Source organism: Gavialis gangeticus, unplaced genomic scaffold (assembly GCF_001723915.1).
Source record: "Gavialis gangeticus isolate Ggan-Ray unplaced genomic scaffold, GavGan_comp1, whole genome shotgun sequence".
Classification (NCBI taxonomy): Eukaryota; Metazoa; Chordata; order Crocodylia; family Gavialidae; genus Gavialis; species Gavialis gangeticus.
Window position 1 is genome coordinate 18,189,783 of NW_017729008.1, and position 14,062 is coordinate 18,203,844.

The 14,062-nt window shown below is 39.8% G+C and overlaps 2 protein-coding genes across 2 annotated transcripts in view; one reads left to right on the plus strand and one right to left on the minus strand.

Moving 5' to 3' along the window:
- Nucleotides 1-14,062, plus strand: part of FBXL13 (F-box and leucine rich repeat protein 13) — a 228,470-nt gene that overhangs the window by 89,443 nt on the left and 124,965 nt on the right. The gene's annotated exons all lie outside the window — the stretch shown is intronic.
- The window catches only part of LRRC17 (leucine rich repeat containing 17), a 63,234-nt gene that overhangs the window by 7,517 nt on the left and 41,655 nt on the right, over nucleotides 1-14,062 (minus strand). Inside the window, exons 2-3 of the mRNA XM_019509461.1 lie at nucleotides 11,067-11,959; nucleotides 2,521-2,676 (exon numbers count right to left, since the gene is read on the minus strand). Of these exons, the coding sequence (XP_019365006.1) occupies nucleotides 2,521-2,676; nucleotides 11,067-11,829 (919 nt within the window). The 5' untranslated portion in view covers nucleotides 11,830-11,959. The remainder of the gene's footprint in view (nucleotides 1-2,520; nucleotides 2,677-11,066; nucleotides 11,960-14,062) is intronic.

Genomic DNA, 14,062 nt, shown 5'->3' on the forward strand with positions numbered 1-14,062 from the left:
GGATACTGTCTTCAGGATGGAAGGGAGGGGAGGGTGCTCTGTCTGGAGTTTGCCCAACCTGTGCTGGAGGATGGGGTGGGTAGAGCCCTCCTCCTGGGGTGGGGGGTTCCAATCCACCCACTGCACCCTCCAGTGGAGGCTGGGCAAACCTCAGATGGTGCTCCTTCCCCTTTTCCCCATTCCACCCTGAAGACATCCTGGGGGCAGGGCTCGGCTGATGCCCACTCCCAGATGTAGACAAACAGAAGTTAATGAAGGCTTTGCTTTGGAGCACCTTCATCTGAACCCTCATGAAATAAGGGTTAATTTATCCCGTGATCGGACACTTTTAAAGTGCTCTGCAGCCGTGCCCTTCTGTCATGGCACAGCTGTAGAGTGCTTTCAAGGAGCTAATTGTGTGACAAACAACTTCTGTTTGCGCCCTGTGTGTATTCAGAATAACTCTTTTAATTTGCTGACAAATACATGTTTTCAATGCTTTTTACTTCTGTTAGCACTTCAGAGACAACATTGCAGGGCCATTGAACTGGAATCTGGTTCTTTTCTGTGAATCACCAACAGAATTGTTATCAAGTTCTTTTAATCACTTATATCTATTCCAAATCCATTGCTGCATTATGCTGTGAAGGTAAAACTAGTTTGTATGCAGATTTTGAAGTGGTATAACTGTTTTAAGCAAGGGAATGTTTTTTGACTGAAATAACTATGGTGGTACAACCTCTGTAATTGTGGCTACATTTATATCAATATACAGGTGTCTTGTACCAGTAGAAAATATTTCTATACCTACAGGATGAAAAATTACTGGTTTAAGGTGTTTTAATTGCATCTACTCTTAGGGTCATGTACCTCTTGTTAAAGCTATGCATGTTTTCTATGAAGGCAAAGTCAAGGGTCTTCCCACACCTATTAACTCATTGTGCTGGTCTGATTAAGGCACACCAGTTTCTGCCAGTATTTCACAACGGAGTAGTGTGACTAGGATCATGTCTGACTGTGTATGTCTGTGGACACATGTATATCTGGAACAGTTTCAAAGGGGGAGCTGCTGATCAGGTGTGCAGAAACTTGCATTCTAACAGCTATATCTGGCCAAGCTGTGAAGAAAACAAAAGTAGCAAAATAGCTCCATCTTTAATGCTGCTTCATCCAAGGTTTTGCTACGTTTCTATGGTTCATAGCTTGTCCACACATAACTGTTAAAACGTAATAGCTGCTATGTGGGACACACCAAGCATCTCCCTCGTCCTTTTGAAATGGCTCCAAATGCATGTGTATTCATACACTTTGACTTCCCAGCCCAAATGACTAAATACCTATTTATAGCTGAGTTAACTGTAGGCTGACTTGGCTTGAGCTCAAAACAGGGCTTGCAGAGCCACAGTGAAAACATCTTAATTTCTCTGATACCATCCCCTATGCAGACAATACCCAAGTATAATTTGAAAATATCAAAACTGAATTGTGTCGATGAATGCCTGATTTGACCTACAGAACCTTTACTACTGATGTTGCTGGTGAGAAGGAGAGAATATTTAACTGTTCTCAGGCTAAATAGGCAGGACTGGTAGTTTTTTTTTTAACTTGTATTTTTTACTTGTAAAGCGAATACATTTGATTCAGCGGCAGTAAATCAGTGGCAGACAAAGCATGCATCATTACAAAGGCACTGCAGTGTATTTCACAGAGTAAGTCATATTTTAAATAAACCCACCCTGCGGCCCTTGCATAGTATAGGTTTTCATGTAAGGAATCTAGCAATAAATTATTTTAAACCTCTTAAATAGTATTTTATTTAGGTTACTATTGTCCTATCTTCTTTAGGTTTCAGAATGCTATGGCAGGAAGCAGTGGGGTTTGTTTGGTTTTTTTTAATCTTTGTTCTTTCAGTCTTTCTCTTTCATATTTTTGATTGCTTTCCCTGTTTAAAAACTGTTCTGAAGAAATGTCCTACAATGTATTAAATGCAGGGTAGAGCTGCACCTTTATAGACTATTTAAGATACATAGTTCACAAACTTTCATGAGCCCAAGTTCACTTTATGAGATTCTGATGAACATTTTGTACCACCGTTTTTAGCTCAAGTAAAGAAAACTATATGTCAGAACTAAAAATACCATTCTAATCCTATCAGTCTATAATGATATTAATTGTACTAATTAAATAGTATTAATTAAAAGCAGTTAGCATCATAAACTAACTTTAGTCAGGTTTGTGATATAGTGTTTAAAAAGGTAGTTTATGTAGTGTTTTGACTGTTTAGTCTTATATTTGAATCTTGTACTGTTTTAAATATGAAACAAAGTATGCCAAAGTCCTTGCTTACTACATTGACTTATGTGAACAAGACATGTCAGCCTAGAATTGGCTTGCTGAATTCAATTAAACAGATAGCAAAATTTGTTAGTTTTCTGATTGTCTTGATTTTTCATGCTTAGACTATGGGGGGTGAAGAGATTGCCAGAGCTAATAATCAGTAAAACAGATTACCATTGTTACAAATAGGCAAATTATTCTTACCAGGATCTATATAAACTATTCCATTACCGCTGAGGTTTAGTATCTTCAATTCGCTAACATCTTCAAACTCCTTAGCTTGCAGTTGTTTGATTTTATTGTTGGACATATCGAGTTTAACAATATCTGGAGGTATGTTACCTGGAACTTTCTTTAACTCTTAAAAAAAAAATGAAAAAGACGTATGTTAAGTCATCTCTAGTTTATCTCTACTACTTGTACTTTCAGCAACTAGCTGTGATAAAAGATAATTGGTGTACTGTGCCTTTACCAATAAGGAGAGCAGTGGTTCTTGGGTTTTGAAAGTACTTGAACAATTTGGGGAAAATACAAAACTACTTCTTATATCTTGTAAAAGTTTCTTTTTTTCCCCCCTTCCTTTTGCTTACTGAACACTGGCCTATGTCTCTTGCCATCATTTCACATGTTAGTGTGAACAGTTTTCCTTGTGTAACTTCTTTTGACTGAAACAGATTTATTTCAAGCCATGTGCAGGCATTGAATTTTTCTTTTTGCCATTCTCCTGGTAGAAATGACAAGTGTGCAAGAATTTGTTCAATTTCTTCTGAAGGAAACAAGCCTCTTCCAGGGAACATCTTCCAAGCAACAGTCTGGAAGAGATCTCCTTTGTGAGAGAGCTTCTCTTACAAGAACAAATGCTTGTATTCTCCACTCTGGTCTCACATTTGTACTCTCCCCTCTGGTTTTATGAGCCTGGTGGAGGAGTGTATAGATATATAAGGAGAGCCTTTGAATAAAAACTGATATATAAATAGAGGGTTTGATAGTGGAGAGCTTAGTCACTTCATTAAATGAAACCTATGGAACAAACTGTGTGGAAATGTTTCATCAGTTTGAGAGAGGATTCCATAATCAGACCCTACCTTGTACCTTTCTGTTTCACACTATCAAAAGTAAAGTGTCCAGAGTATTAAAACAAGTGAAAATATGATGATTATTACTATTAGAAGTAATGTTGAGTCATTTCAGCTGACCATTTGGATTGAGCAGGATTGCCCCCAAATCCTGCACACAGCCACCTCCTGCCTGATCTGTAGGATAGTGCTGGGGGCAGCTCTGAGTCTCAGTAGGATCTGAGGAACCTTATACCCTACTCCAAACATTGCATGTCCTGCTATTCACCATTATTTTAATGTCTGCCAGGGGCCTGAGAGAGTAAAACTCAGAGTCCATCTTTGTAAGTCCTCTTAGTCATATGACTTCTGTTTTCTGTGATCCTTGGGAAAAGTAATGATCTGACCTGTCTGAGGGAAATTTATTTTTTAGAATAAAATAATATGCTGGTCCTATTAGTAGCCTAGGGAATGACATAGAATAGAGAACAATTTAGAGTTTATAATAGCATCCAGACCTAGCTGAAAAATTTCTGGACCCTAGCCAGGTTAATAGACATGTAGACATCTGAAATGTGTTGGTATTGTGCAGGCACAGTTCTCTTGGGTACTGCTGGATAAGACATTCATCTGTTGATAAGCTACCCAAAAATGTGTCCTTTTAGTTGTCAGTAATTTGTTTATGCTGAAGACTGCAACAGGTTTGCTTTTTTTTTGCTGGGAAGTGACCTATACTATATGCAATTTTAAAAAATATAACACAGTCTGGAGTCGTTATAATCTAGTAGGTCAGCAAATAGAAACTAATGTTCCATATTTAATGTGGAGAAGCCAGAGCCTTTTTGTGAAGCCACAAATAAAACTTTTACATTAAAGATTTTTTTTAAAAAGAAAATGCATAGGCTATGCTAATGGGACTTCCCAAGGATCCCAACCTTGACATGGTAGAGAGACTTGTGCTCCTGGTAGTCTAGTCACCCATGCTGGCATGTTTGAGAGTGAGGTTTCTAGACTAACGACTATTCAAAAATAAATACAAAAGCCCTCAGTTGTAGAGCAGGCAGATGAAAAAAGAATACCTTACAGTGGCTGCAGAGGTGGATGAAGGCTGCAGCAGGATAGAAAGCTCCAGTTGTCTAGGTTTTCCTTGTCCTTGGATTACAGTTTCCTTCCCACAATTACTGGAAACCTCTAGTTATGGACTTGCACAGAGGCAGTGATTGCATGATGGTTGTTTTGTACTTGGAATTGAGACAGTTGTGCAATTCAGCAGCTGCAATCATGACTGAGCAGATCTATTTAGGGTCTACTCTCTCAGTTCACCTAGCTGGAAAACCATGTCTAATGGGATCACTCTATCGGCAGTCCAAATCAAGTAATGAAGTTTGCAGTCTGGCACGTCCACACTCTGATGGACAACCCTAGCAGTGACTGATGGGAGCAAAGGACAGCACTCATGGACAGAGAACTTGCATGACTTGATATTAACATTGTTTCACTTTGTCAGGGCAGACACACTGGACAGGAGCAGTCACAGGCATGGTGGTTGCTAAACCTATTTTTTTTGGAAAGGAAAAGGCAGACACATCCACAGCGTTGGTTTTGCTATCAAAACCAAGATTGTTACTCAGATGCTGGAGTGTCTAGCTGGCATCAGTGAGTATCTCATCACCCTTTATCTTCCACTGACCAACAGATGACATAAAACAGTCATCAGTGCATATGCCCTGACCTTGATGCAGATGAAGAAACAAAAGAAGAATTGGATTCTAAACTTGACCCAAGTCCTGTCATTTGTTTCTAAAGAAGATAGGATAATTCTTTGCAATTTTAGTACTAGAGTAGGCAGAGACTCTGAGTTATGGAAAAAAACACCTAGAAAGGTAGGGGTGGGAAAAGTCAAATTTAAATGGCATTGTTTTCCTGAACAAGTATTCAGAACATGTCTCATCATTCCTTACTCTACCAAAGCAATAAATGGAAGACGATGTGAATGCGCCACTACTCAAAATACTGGTACTTGATTAACTCTGTCAGTGTGTGCTGGGACTCTCATGATGTCCGTATCACTGGAGCTATGAGCAGCGCAGACATGACTGCTGGGTGGATCATTGTTTGATACATTGTCATGTCCATTTGTATCACCCCAAAATGACATAAACAAAAGAAGCAATCAAGGAAGAGGTTCAATATTGAGTACTTAAAAGACCTTACTAAAAGTGGCCATCTCCAGCAATGTCTCAGTGAGAAACTCTCTGACCTCCCTGATGACTATATATTAATCACTGGAAGAGCTTCAAGCAAGGCATCCATGAGGTGTGCAAAGAATCTCTTTGCTTCTCTGCAAAGAAAAATCAGGACTGAGTCAGTGAGAATGATAGGGAAAATCAAGCTCTTATTGACAGAAAATGGAGAGCCTTCAAAGCTTGGCAGAATGACATCAACTCCAGAAGACGCTTATCACCACATTAAATTTGAGACCCAGAGGAAAATTTAAGAAAAAAGTGCAAGTGTTGGGAACACAAAGCAAGAGAGATTCAAAAGTTTGGTGACAGCCACAACATGCATAGTTTCTACAGCACAACAAGGAGTTGTCCCTTTGAGGTCCAAGGATGGAACAACCCTCTTTAAAGACAACTCCACCATCGACGCACAGTGGAAGGAGCTCTGCATGAGCTTCTGAACCAAGATTCTAATGCCAGAGGTAGTACCTTCAAAGCCATTCCACAACACCCTATTAAGGACTACCTTGAAGATCCACTGACTTATCAAGATTCCTTGAAAGCCATTAAGCAGATGAAGAACAACAAAACATGTGGTCCTGATGCAATATCAACTGAAATTTATAAATTCCCAAAGTTTTGAGAGATGCCAGAATTGTTACCATATTAAAGAAAGGAGATTGATTGGATTGCAACAATTCTCTTCGTATTGTATTCCTGTCCATAGCTGGGAAGATCTTTGCCTGCAATCTCCTCAACAGTCTCACTGTCTTTGCCAACGAGATTCTATACAATGTGTTTTCAGACCACTCGGAGGCACAGTAGAGATGATCTTTGTTGGGAGACAGCTGCAGAATAACTGCCTCAAGTAACACTGAGATGTTTATTGACCTAATGGTTTTATTCCAGTCAACAGAGAGGCCCTATGCAAGATCCTGATGAGATCTGGATGTCCGCCAAAACTTGTTTCCATTATCAAACTTCTTTGATGGCATGACAGGACATATCCCGAGCAATGGCTCAGAAACGACTTCTTCGCTTTCAGAACTGGAATCAAGCAAGGATGTCGTTTGACTCCAGTATTCTTTCCTGCCATGGCAGGGGGTCGGACTTGATGATCTGCTCAGGTCCCTTCCAGCTCTACCAACTATGAAACTGGCAACTATGTGTAGTTGTCCTAGTTCTCTTTTCTATCAGTATTGTATCTGTTCTGCATCTCATTGCTGGTAGACTTCAATCTGGAGTCAGCATCCAGTATTGCATGGATGGGAATCTCTTTAACATCAATTGGTCACATTCCAAATCCAAGATAACCAGTGCCTCCATTACTGATCTTCTGTATGCTAATGATTGTGTTGCATGTGCCCACTAGATTGAAGTGTGCTGCAAGTCATTTTTGATTGCTTCTGTGAGTCCAAGCACTATGAAGTGCTTGGACTCACTGTCAACTTCATAAAAACCAAGATACTATATTAAACTACCAGAAACCAACCAGCTGCTCTTCCACATATTGCAATTACAGGGCAATCCTTGGTAAATGTTAAGGATTTCTCCTGCCTGGATAGCCATCTTCCTCAAAAAACAAACATAGACGGTGATATTCAATACTAAGCAAAATCTGCCAGTGCTGCCTTTGGATATCTCCAAAACCATGTCTTCAATAATCATGATATCAGGACCCAAACCAAACTTCTTATCTACCCAGCTGTTGTTATCCCGTCCATGTTATATGGGTATGAAACATGGATGACATATCGGAATACCTGAAATCTTTGAAACAATACCATTAGCAATATCTTCAGAAAATCCTCTGTCAGTTGGACAGACAGAAGAATGAATGCCAGCATTCTGGATTAAGCAAGCACCCACCAGCATTGAAGCCATGTTTATGTGGCACCAGCTCTGTTGGACAGAGTATATCATAAAGATGCCTGACAACCAGCTACTGAAACAAGTCTTGTACTCCCAACTCACTGACAGTCACTACTTTAGGGGTGGACAAAAGAGATTCACCTTGAAAGCCAATCTGAAGAAATACAACATTGACATCCAATACCTGCAAGACTCAAGCACTAAGTGGTGCCATAATGTGCATCAATTGTTTTGAGCAATTCTGCCTCATGATGGAGCACATAGACAAGAGAGACAAAGGGAAAGAGCTATGATCCAACATCACCAGGATCTATTCCTTCCTCGTGGAACTATTTGCCACATCTGCAGTCAAACATGCAGATCTCAGATTGGCCTCCTCAGTCATGATGGACTCACCAATGACTTTCCTATTTACTGGAAGACAGTCATCTTCATATTGAGGACTGCCAACAATGATATTAATGGGGGCAACCTAATACTTCAATAATGAACTAAAAACCTCATATTTATTTTACAGAAATATAATACAAATCATATACTGCTATCATTGGGAAAAGGAATTTCAGTTTATCCTCTGAAGCACTGACAAATGTAGTATATCATTTATCTAGTAAGAGGTATTTGAGTAACTCCTGTTTCAAAAGGAAAAAAAACCCTATATCCATATTCATTTTTCATAAGGTTGTATCATAATCTTCCCCCTGCATTTCCCTCTCAGCACTGGTGTGAGATTTTATAGAGATTTCATAGACATTAGGGCTGGAAGGCACCTCGCAAGATCATTGGGTCTAGCCCCTGCCCAAGGGACAGGAAGTCATTTGGGGTCAAGTGATTCCAGCAAGATAGGCATCCATGTGTTTCTTGAAAGTGTCCAGAGTAGGTGCTTGCACTACCAGTGGGGGGAGTCTATTCCAAGCCTGAAAAAACTCAGACAGTAAAGAAGCTTTTCCTTATAAGTTTTTTTCCTTATATCCAGCTTAAAATGGTCTTCCAGGAGTTTGTGGCCATTGTCTTCCCTTGGGATGTTCTGGTGAACAGTCGTTCTCCCAGTTCCTGATATACACCCCTTATGTACTTACAGGCTGCCACCAAGTCACCCCTGAGCCTATGCTTTCCAGGCTGAAGAGTCCCATGGCTCTCAGCCTCTCCTCATAAGGCCTGCTTTTTTGTCCTCTAACCATGTGCATGGCTCTCCTCTGGACTTTTTCAAACTTCTCCACATCTTTTCTGAATTGCGAAGCCCAGGATTGGATAGACTAGTCCAGCTGTGGCCTCATTGAGGCTGAGTAATGTGGGAAGATGACTTCCTGGGTCTTGCTTGTGATGCATTGGTAGATGCAAGCCAGAGTTTTGTTTGCTTTGCCAGCTGGGGCAAAGCATTGTATTGTTTGCTCACGTTCATCTTGTGGTCAGTCATGGCCCCCAAGTCTCTTTCAGTCATAGTGTTGAGGACAGAGACTTGGCCACTTTCTAAATTGAACCAGTTATACCAACGGTTTTCAACCTTTTTAAGAAGTTACCCCTTCTGGTGGAGTGGAGGGTGGAGGAGACTGGATGTGGAGCTGTGGGGGGGCTTGCACATAGTGGCAGCGGTGGTAGTGCTGGATGGTGGCGGTGGCAGCTGCATGCAGGCTCCCCCCCCCAATACATTTGGCCAGCTGGGTGGTGCTGGTGTGGCCCACAGAGGGGAGCTACTGCCCTCGCCCCCACCCCTGGCCATGCTCCTGGGAGGTAGCGGCACAGGGTGATGGGTGGTGGTGCTCCATCCCTGCCCGCCCATGTGTACTCCCCAGTGCCTTTCCAAGTACCCCCGGGGGTATGTGTATCCCCGGTTGACAACCCCTGAGTTATACCTTTGAGATGTGCATCATTTCTAGCATTGTTAGTCAGATGATCAACCTGTTGTAAGGGACGCTGGCTATAGCTTCATGGCTGCCTCTTGCTGAGTATATGGAGGAGCTCTCTAGTGTATCTTTGAGGCCACTACAATTTGCTTCTTTATTATTATTATTAATAATAGATTATTTTAAAAAGTGTGTTATTGTTTCTAAAGACTGTGAAACATTAACGAAAAGTTAATATTTATTGGTAAGCTTCTGTGAGTTTGGAGGGGAAGAACCAGTGCCATGTATTCTCTATTTTCCTCTTCCCAGAATTTTGAGTTCATTCAACTCATTTTGTTCCCTCTGTGAGATAGATACATAGTGAATGATCTGCCCTTGGTTGTCAGTCTGTGATTCAGATTTAGGGCTGATTTCCTTAGATGTCTGTCTTTGTTCAGTATTTGAGCTGTTGAGGGTAATGGTGGGATCCTGTTGTCTTAGATCACAGAAAGTAGAGGGATAGGTGATTTCGACATGATGTGGATTGGATACCTTATGTTATCATAACCTGAAGCTTCTAATTTCTTCTAGTCAGAACCTGTTTCCTCATACTAACTTCTCAATTTGTCTAGCCTTCCTCCATCTGATACTGGTAGCCGGGCATAGACAGAGGCCCCCCCTGGAATTGGTCAGGGGATAGAAACACCATCAAAGTGGTTACATACATTTGTAGTTACTCTTAAGGCAAATAGAAGAAAATAGTAAGCAGTTTGACAACCATACTACAAGACAAAAATAATTTGCAAGAGCTGGGCAAAATCCTCCCAAACTGGGCTACTCCCATGTCTTGGTACTTGTATTTATTTTTTTGTTTGCATTTGCATTTTGCAAAGAGTGTTACCAGAGAACAGCCCTCAGCTAAAATATCTTTGTTTTTTCTTTGGAAACATGAGACAAAATATGATAAATGTAAAACATAGACAGACTTGCACGTATGTATTCACATATCCCAGCTGGTTTACCCTTAGTGTTTAGTTATGATTCCTAAGAATCTGAGATGCATTAGGGTAGGGGCGGGAGCCCACTTCCTGTGTAGCAGTACTTGGAAGTGTTTTAACTATAAAATGCCTCCCAGGCACAGAGAAATACCCGTTGCTGTAACTTTTAAGAGAAGCAACTAGCACAACCCTCAATGGAAGTAGTCATGCAGGTGGGGGCAGGGAGGGAGGGGTGTCACAACACCTTCCCATTCAGTAAGTTCATCTGCGGGGCCTCCAAGCACTGCTAGTAACTCCTGTCTGGGTTCACAGGTCTCTGCTGTCAAATTTTGGCTTCGTTGTGCTTGTCACTGAAGGGAGAAAGAGCTTTCTCCATCAGTGCAGCCACTTTGGAACAACTATGATCACATGTAGGCTTATAGAGGCAGCAGTAAAATCGCTAGAGTAAAATGGAAAAAAACTGGGTTCTGATACTGTTATAATTTGAGCATGTGCTTAACTTTGCACCATGAGAAGTTTTGTTGATTTTAGTTGAATTATACTTGCTTCTTCACGTTAAGTATGTGTTTTTACAGAGTTGGGGTTCCAGCATGGAGGTAAAATAACACGAGACTTGTTGCTATGTTGTGTATAATCACAAGAATTAGAAATTTTCAGTATGGGTTAAGGCAAAAGCTTCCTCGTACTATACTGATTTTTCTGTAATATAATTGATATGCAAACTAATGTAGCAGATGGGCAGGAATATTGAGCCAGTTAATTAAATATATGTGTACAAACCTTTTCTTTTGCAATCCAGTGTTTGTACAGGAAACACATAAATGTGGCAGAGAGAGGAATCAAATTCTGGTTTGGCAATTTTAGGCTTTTTTACTATACTTTTAGGGTGCAATCTTTCCTCCTCGCTGCACAGATGTTCAATTTTTATTTGCTTTAGTTTTTGATCTTTCAGTTCTGTTGGAAGTGCACACTTGGCATAATTTCCCAAATTCCTGTTTGCTGGAAGCTGCAGCATTGTAATAAGAGTTTCCAGGTCACAGGTGCAATGCCATGGATTATCATAAAGACGTAGGTAGCTTAGGAAGGGCATGTAAATAAAAACCTCCTCTGATAAAATCTTGATCTGGTTATGCTGAAGTAAAAGTGTGGTAAGTTTACTTAAGCCAAAAAAAGCCTCACTCTCAATTTTTGCTATTTCATTCTGTTGTAAATCCAGACTTTTCAATAGTTTATACTTGGAAAACATATTATTCTTCAATTTGCGAATTCTGTTTCTTGCTAGCAGCATGTGTTTTAAATCCTCAGGCCAACTAGGTGACACAAACATTAGTTTTCTTTCTTGGCAATCCAAGTATTTCTCATGAAGATAAGTATATATATCACAAGGCAGCCCTGGGGCATAGCGCTTAACTGTGCTAGATGCTTTCCTTAACCTGCTTGTCTTTCCATTATTCACTTTGTTTCTGAAGCTCCCATTTCTTGTCTTCCTCAAGTCAGCAGTTTTACACAGAAAAAGTAGTATTATAATAGTAACTACTCGCATCCTGACATGCAGCTGGCTCCAATTACTTTCTGTGGAACAGGCCAAGTATTCCTTTGAAATTTGAGGTTGGATAGTCTTAAAACCAGCGTTGTTTAAAATTGAGGAGGCACAGCTGGGGTATGTGGAGTCCCTGTGTTGGAAGAAAATAGAATGTAAGAAAGTTTAAGAGAGACATTTTCATAGAGACTAGTGCATAAAATGAAGTATTACAAAATAGTCTAATTAGCACAGAATTTGAAACTTACTCAGGCAGAAATATTAAGGTCACATCTTACTCCTTAGTTGTTAAAGTTGTCTTTCTCACTCATTTTGATCAACATAGCAAACTGAGTCAAAATGTAGGCCTAGAGTCTGGCTGGGTTTTGATTGGCTGTTCACTTGGATTTATGAGAGATCCTTGGTGAGTTTCTCATTGTGCCTGCCTGCAGAAGAGCCAAGCACAATCATAGGCATGGTATCAAGTGAAAGCAAGGACTGCATCTTCCCACTGCACTTGGGATGCAAACCATCCCAACAGAGCTGACCAGCAGGAGAGAGTGAACGTATACTGCCCGTGCATTCACCTTCAATAATATGGGGAAATCTTGACCTGCTAACTCATCTGAAAACCATAACTAAGCCCCCCTTTTCTTCAATAGGATTCATTAGAATTTTATTGAACTCAATATTTTTCTAGTGAAGACATACACAAAATTACAGTATTTAAAATATAAGAATAAGCTGCCACCTAGGTATCACCAATATATTTGTAACAGTTCCTTGTTTGCATCAGGAATCCAAAGCAACCCTCATTCACTTTCATCTATATTGTGCACATGTAAAAGAAATAATATGACCTTGAGACTGGATTTTTTTTCTTAGTATTTAATTTTTTCAATGCTATATTAACATTTGTTTTTAAAGCTGTACAATCTATTTTTGTGGTAGATTTATCTGATGAAGTTAAAGTAACTTCTGGATTTCATTATAAAATAATTATATCAGTGTGGTACAAACAGGAGGACACAGGTAATTGTTTCTGTAAAGTTTAATAGTATAAAATGGAAAAATGTCTTTTAAAAAGTAGTGCAACTATTTCCATCTAAAATAAAAAATAAGAGTGCTTCTGATCGTAATTATTTTGTTGGAAAAGCTTTTGTAAGATCACCATTTAATTTCTGTATCTACCAGCAGCAGTCTATATCAGCATTCTTCTAATGCACATAATTTTATGAAACTGCATCTTAGTTAATGGTTTTGTCCATTACATATTATGAAAAATATAATTAATTTTATTTATTAATTTTTGGGAAACTGTTCAGGCAGGTTTTAATCGCATCCTTCACAACTGGATTCTCTCTTATTCTGAACTGTCCTACCATTTTCATAGGTTTCTGATCCTGGGATTGTGGCAGATCCCCCTACCTAGGGGAAGTCCAAAATGAAGCAAAGAGGAACCTGGGGGAGGAAGGCTAATGTATGTGAATTATATAAGTTTGTTTCCATCTCCTATAGCTGAATCTCATTGAGTTCTACCCACAAGTTAAGCTTTGCTCAGGTTTGACAATAAAATTAAGAACAGAGGAACATGAGAAGTACTATACTGAGTCAGACTAGTGGTCCACCTAGTCCAATACCCTGTATCCAACAGTGGAAGGGGTAGATGCTTTAGAGGGAGAGCATTAAACCAAATATATCTAAAGTAATCTATCCCCTATCAATTACCCTTCCTGGTATCCACCAATATTGGTTTAGAGATACCATTGGAAACATCTCCGACCATTCTTTTCAACAGCTCTTAATAGATCTATCATCCATTAATCTAGTTAGTCCCTTTTTAAACCTGGCTGTATTATCTGCCTCTACCACCTCCTGTGGCAGTGAATTCCATAAGTTAACTATGTGTTTCATGAAAAAGTATTGTCTTTTGTTAATTTTAAACCTGTTACCTACTGATTTCAGTGTGTTCCCCTTAGTTTTAGTATTCTGGGACTTGTAGCAATTCACTTCATGATTTATAGATCTCTATCATATCCCCCTTCAGCCTTCTCCTTTCTAAACTGAAGAATCCAGGCTTTTTAGTCTGTCACAGTATGGTAACTGTTCCATGCCCCTGATCATTTTGGTTGTCCTTCTCTGTACCTTTTCTAATTCTGCTACATCCGCTGGGGATGTGGAGACTACAATTGCACACCATATTCAAGACATGGGTACGCTATGGATTTATACAGTGGCATTTTCATGTTCTCTGTTT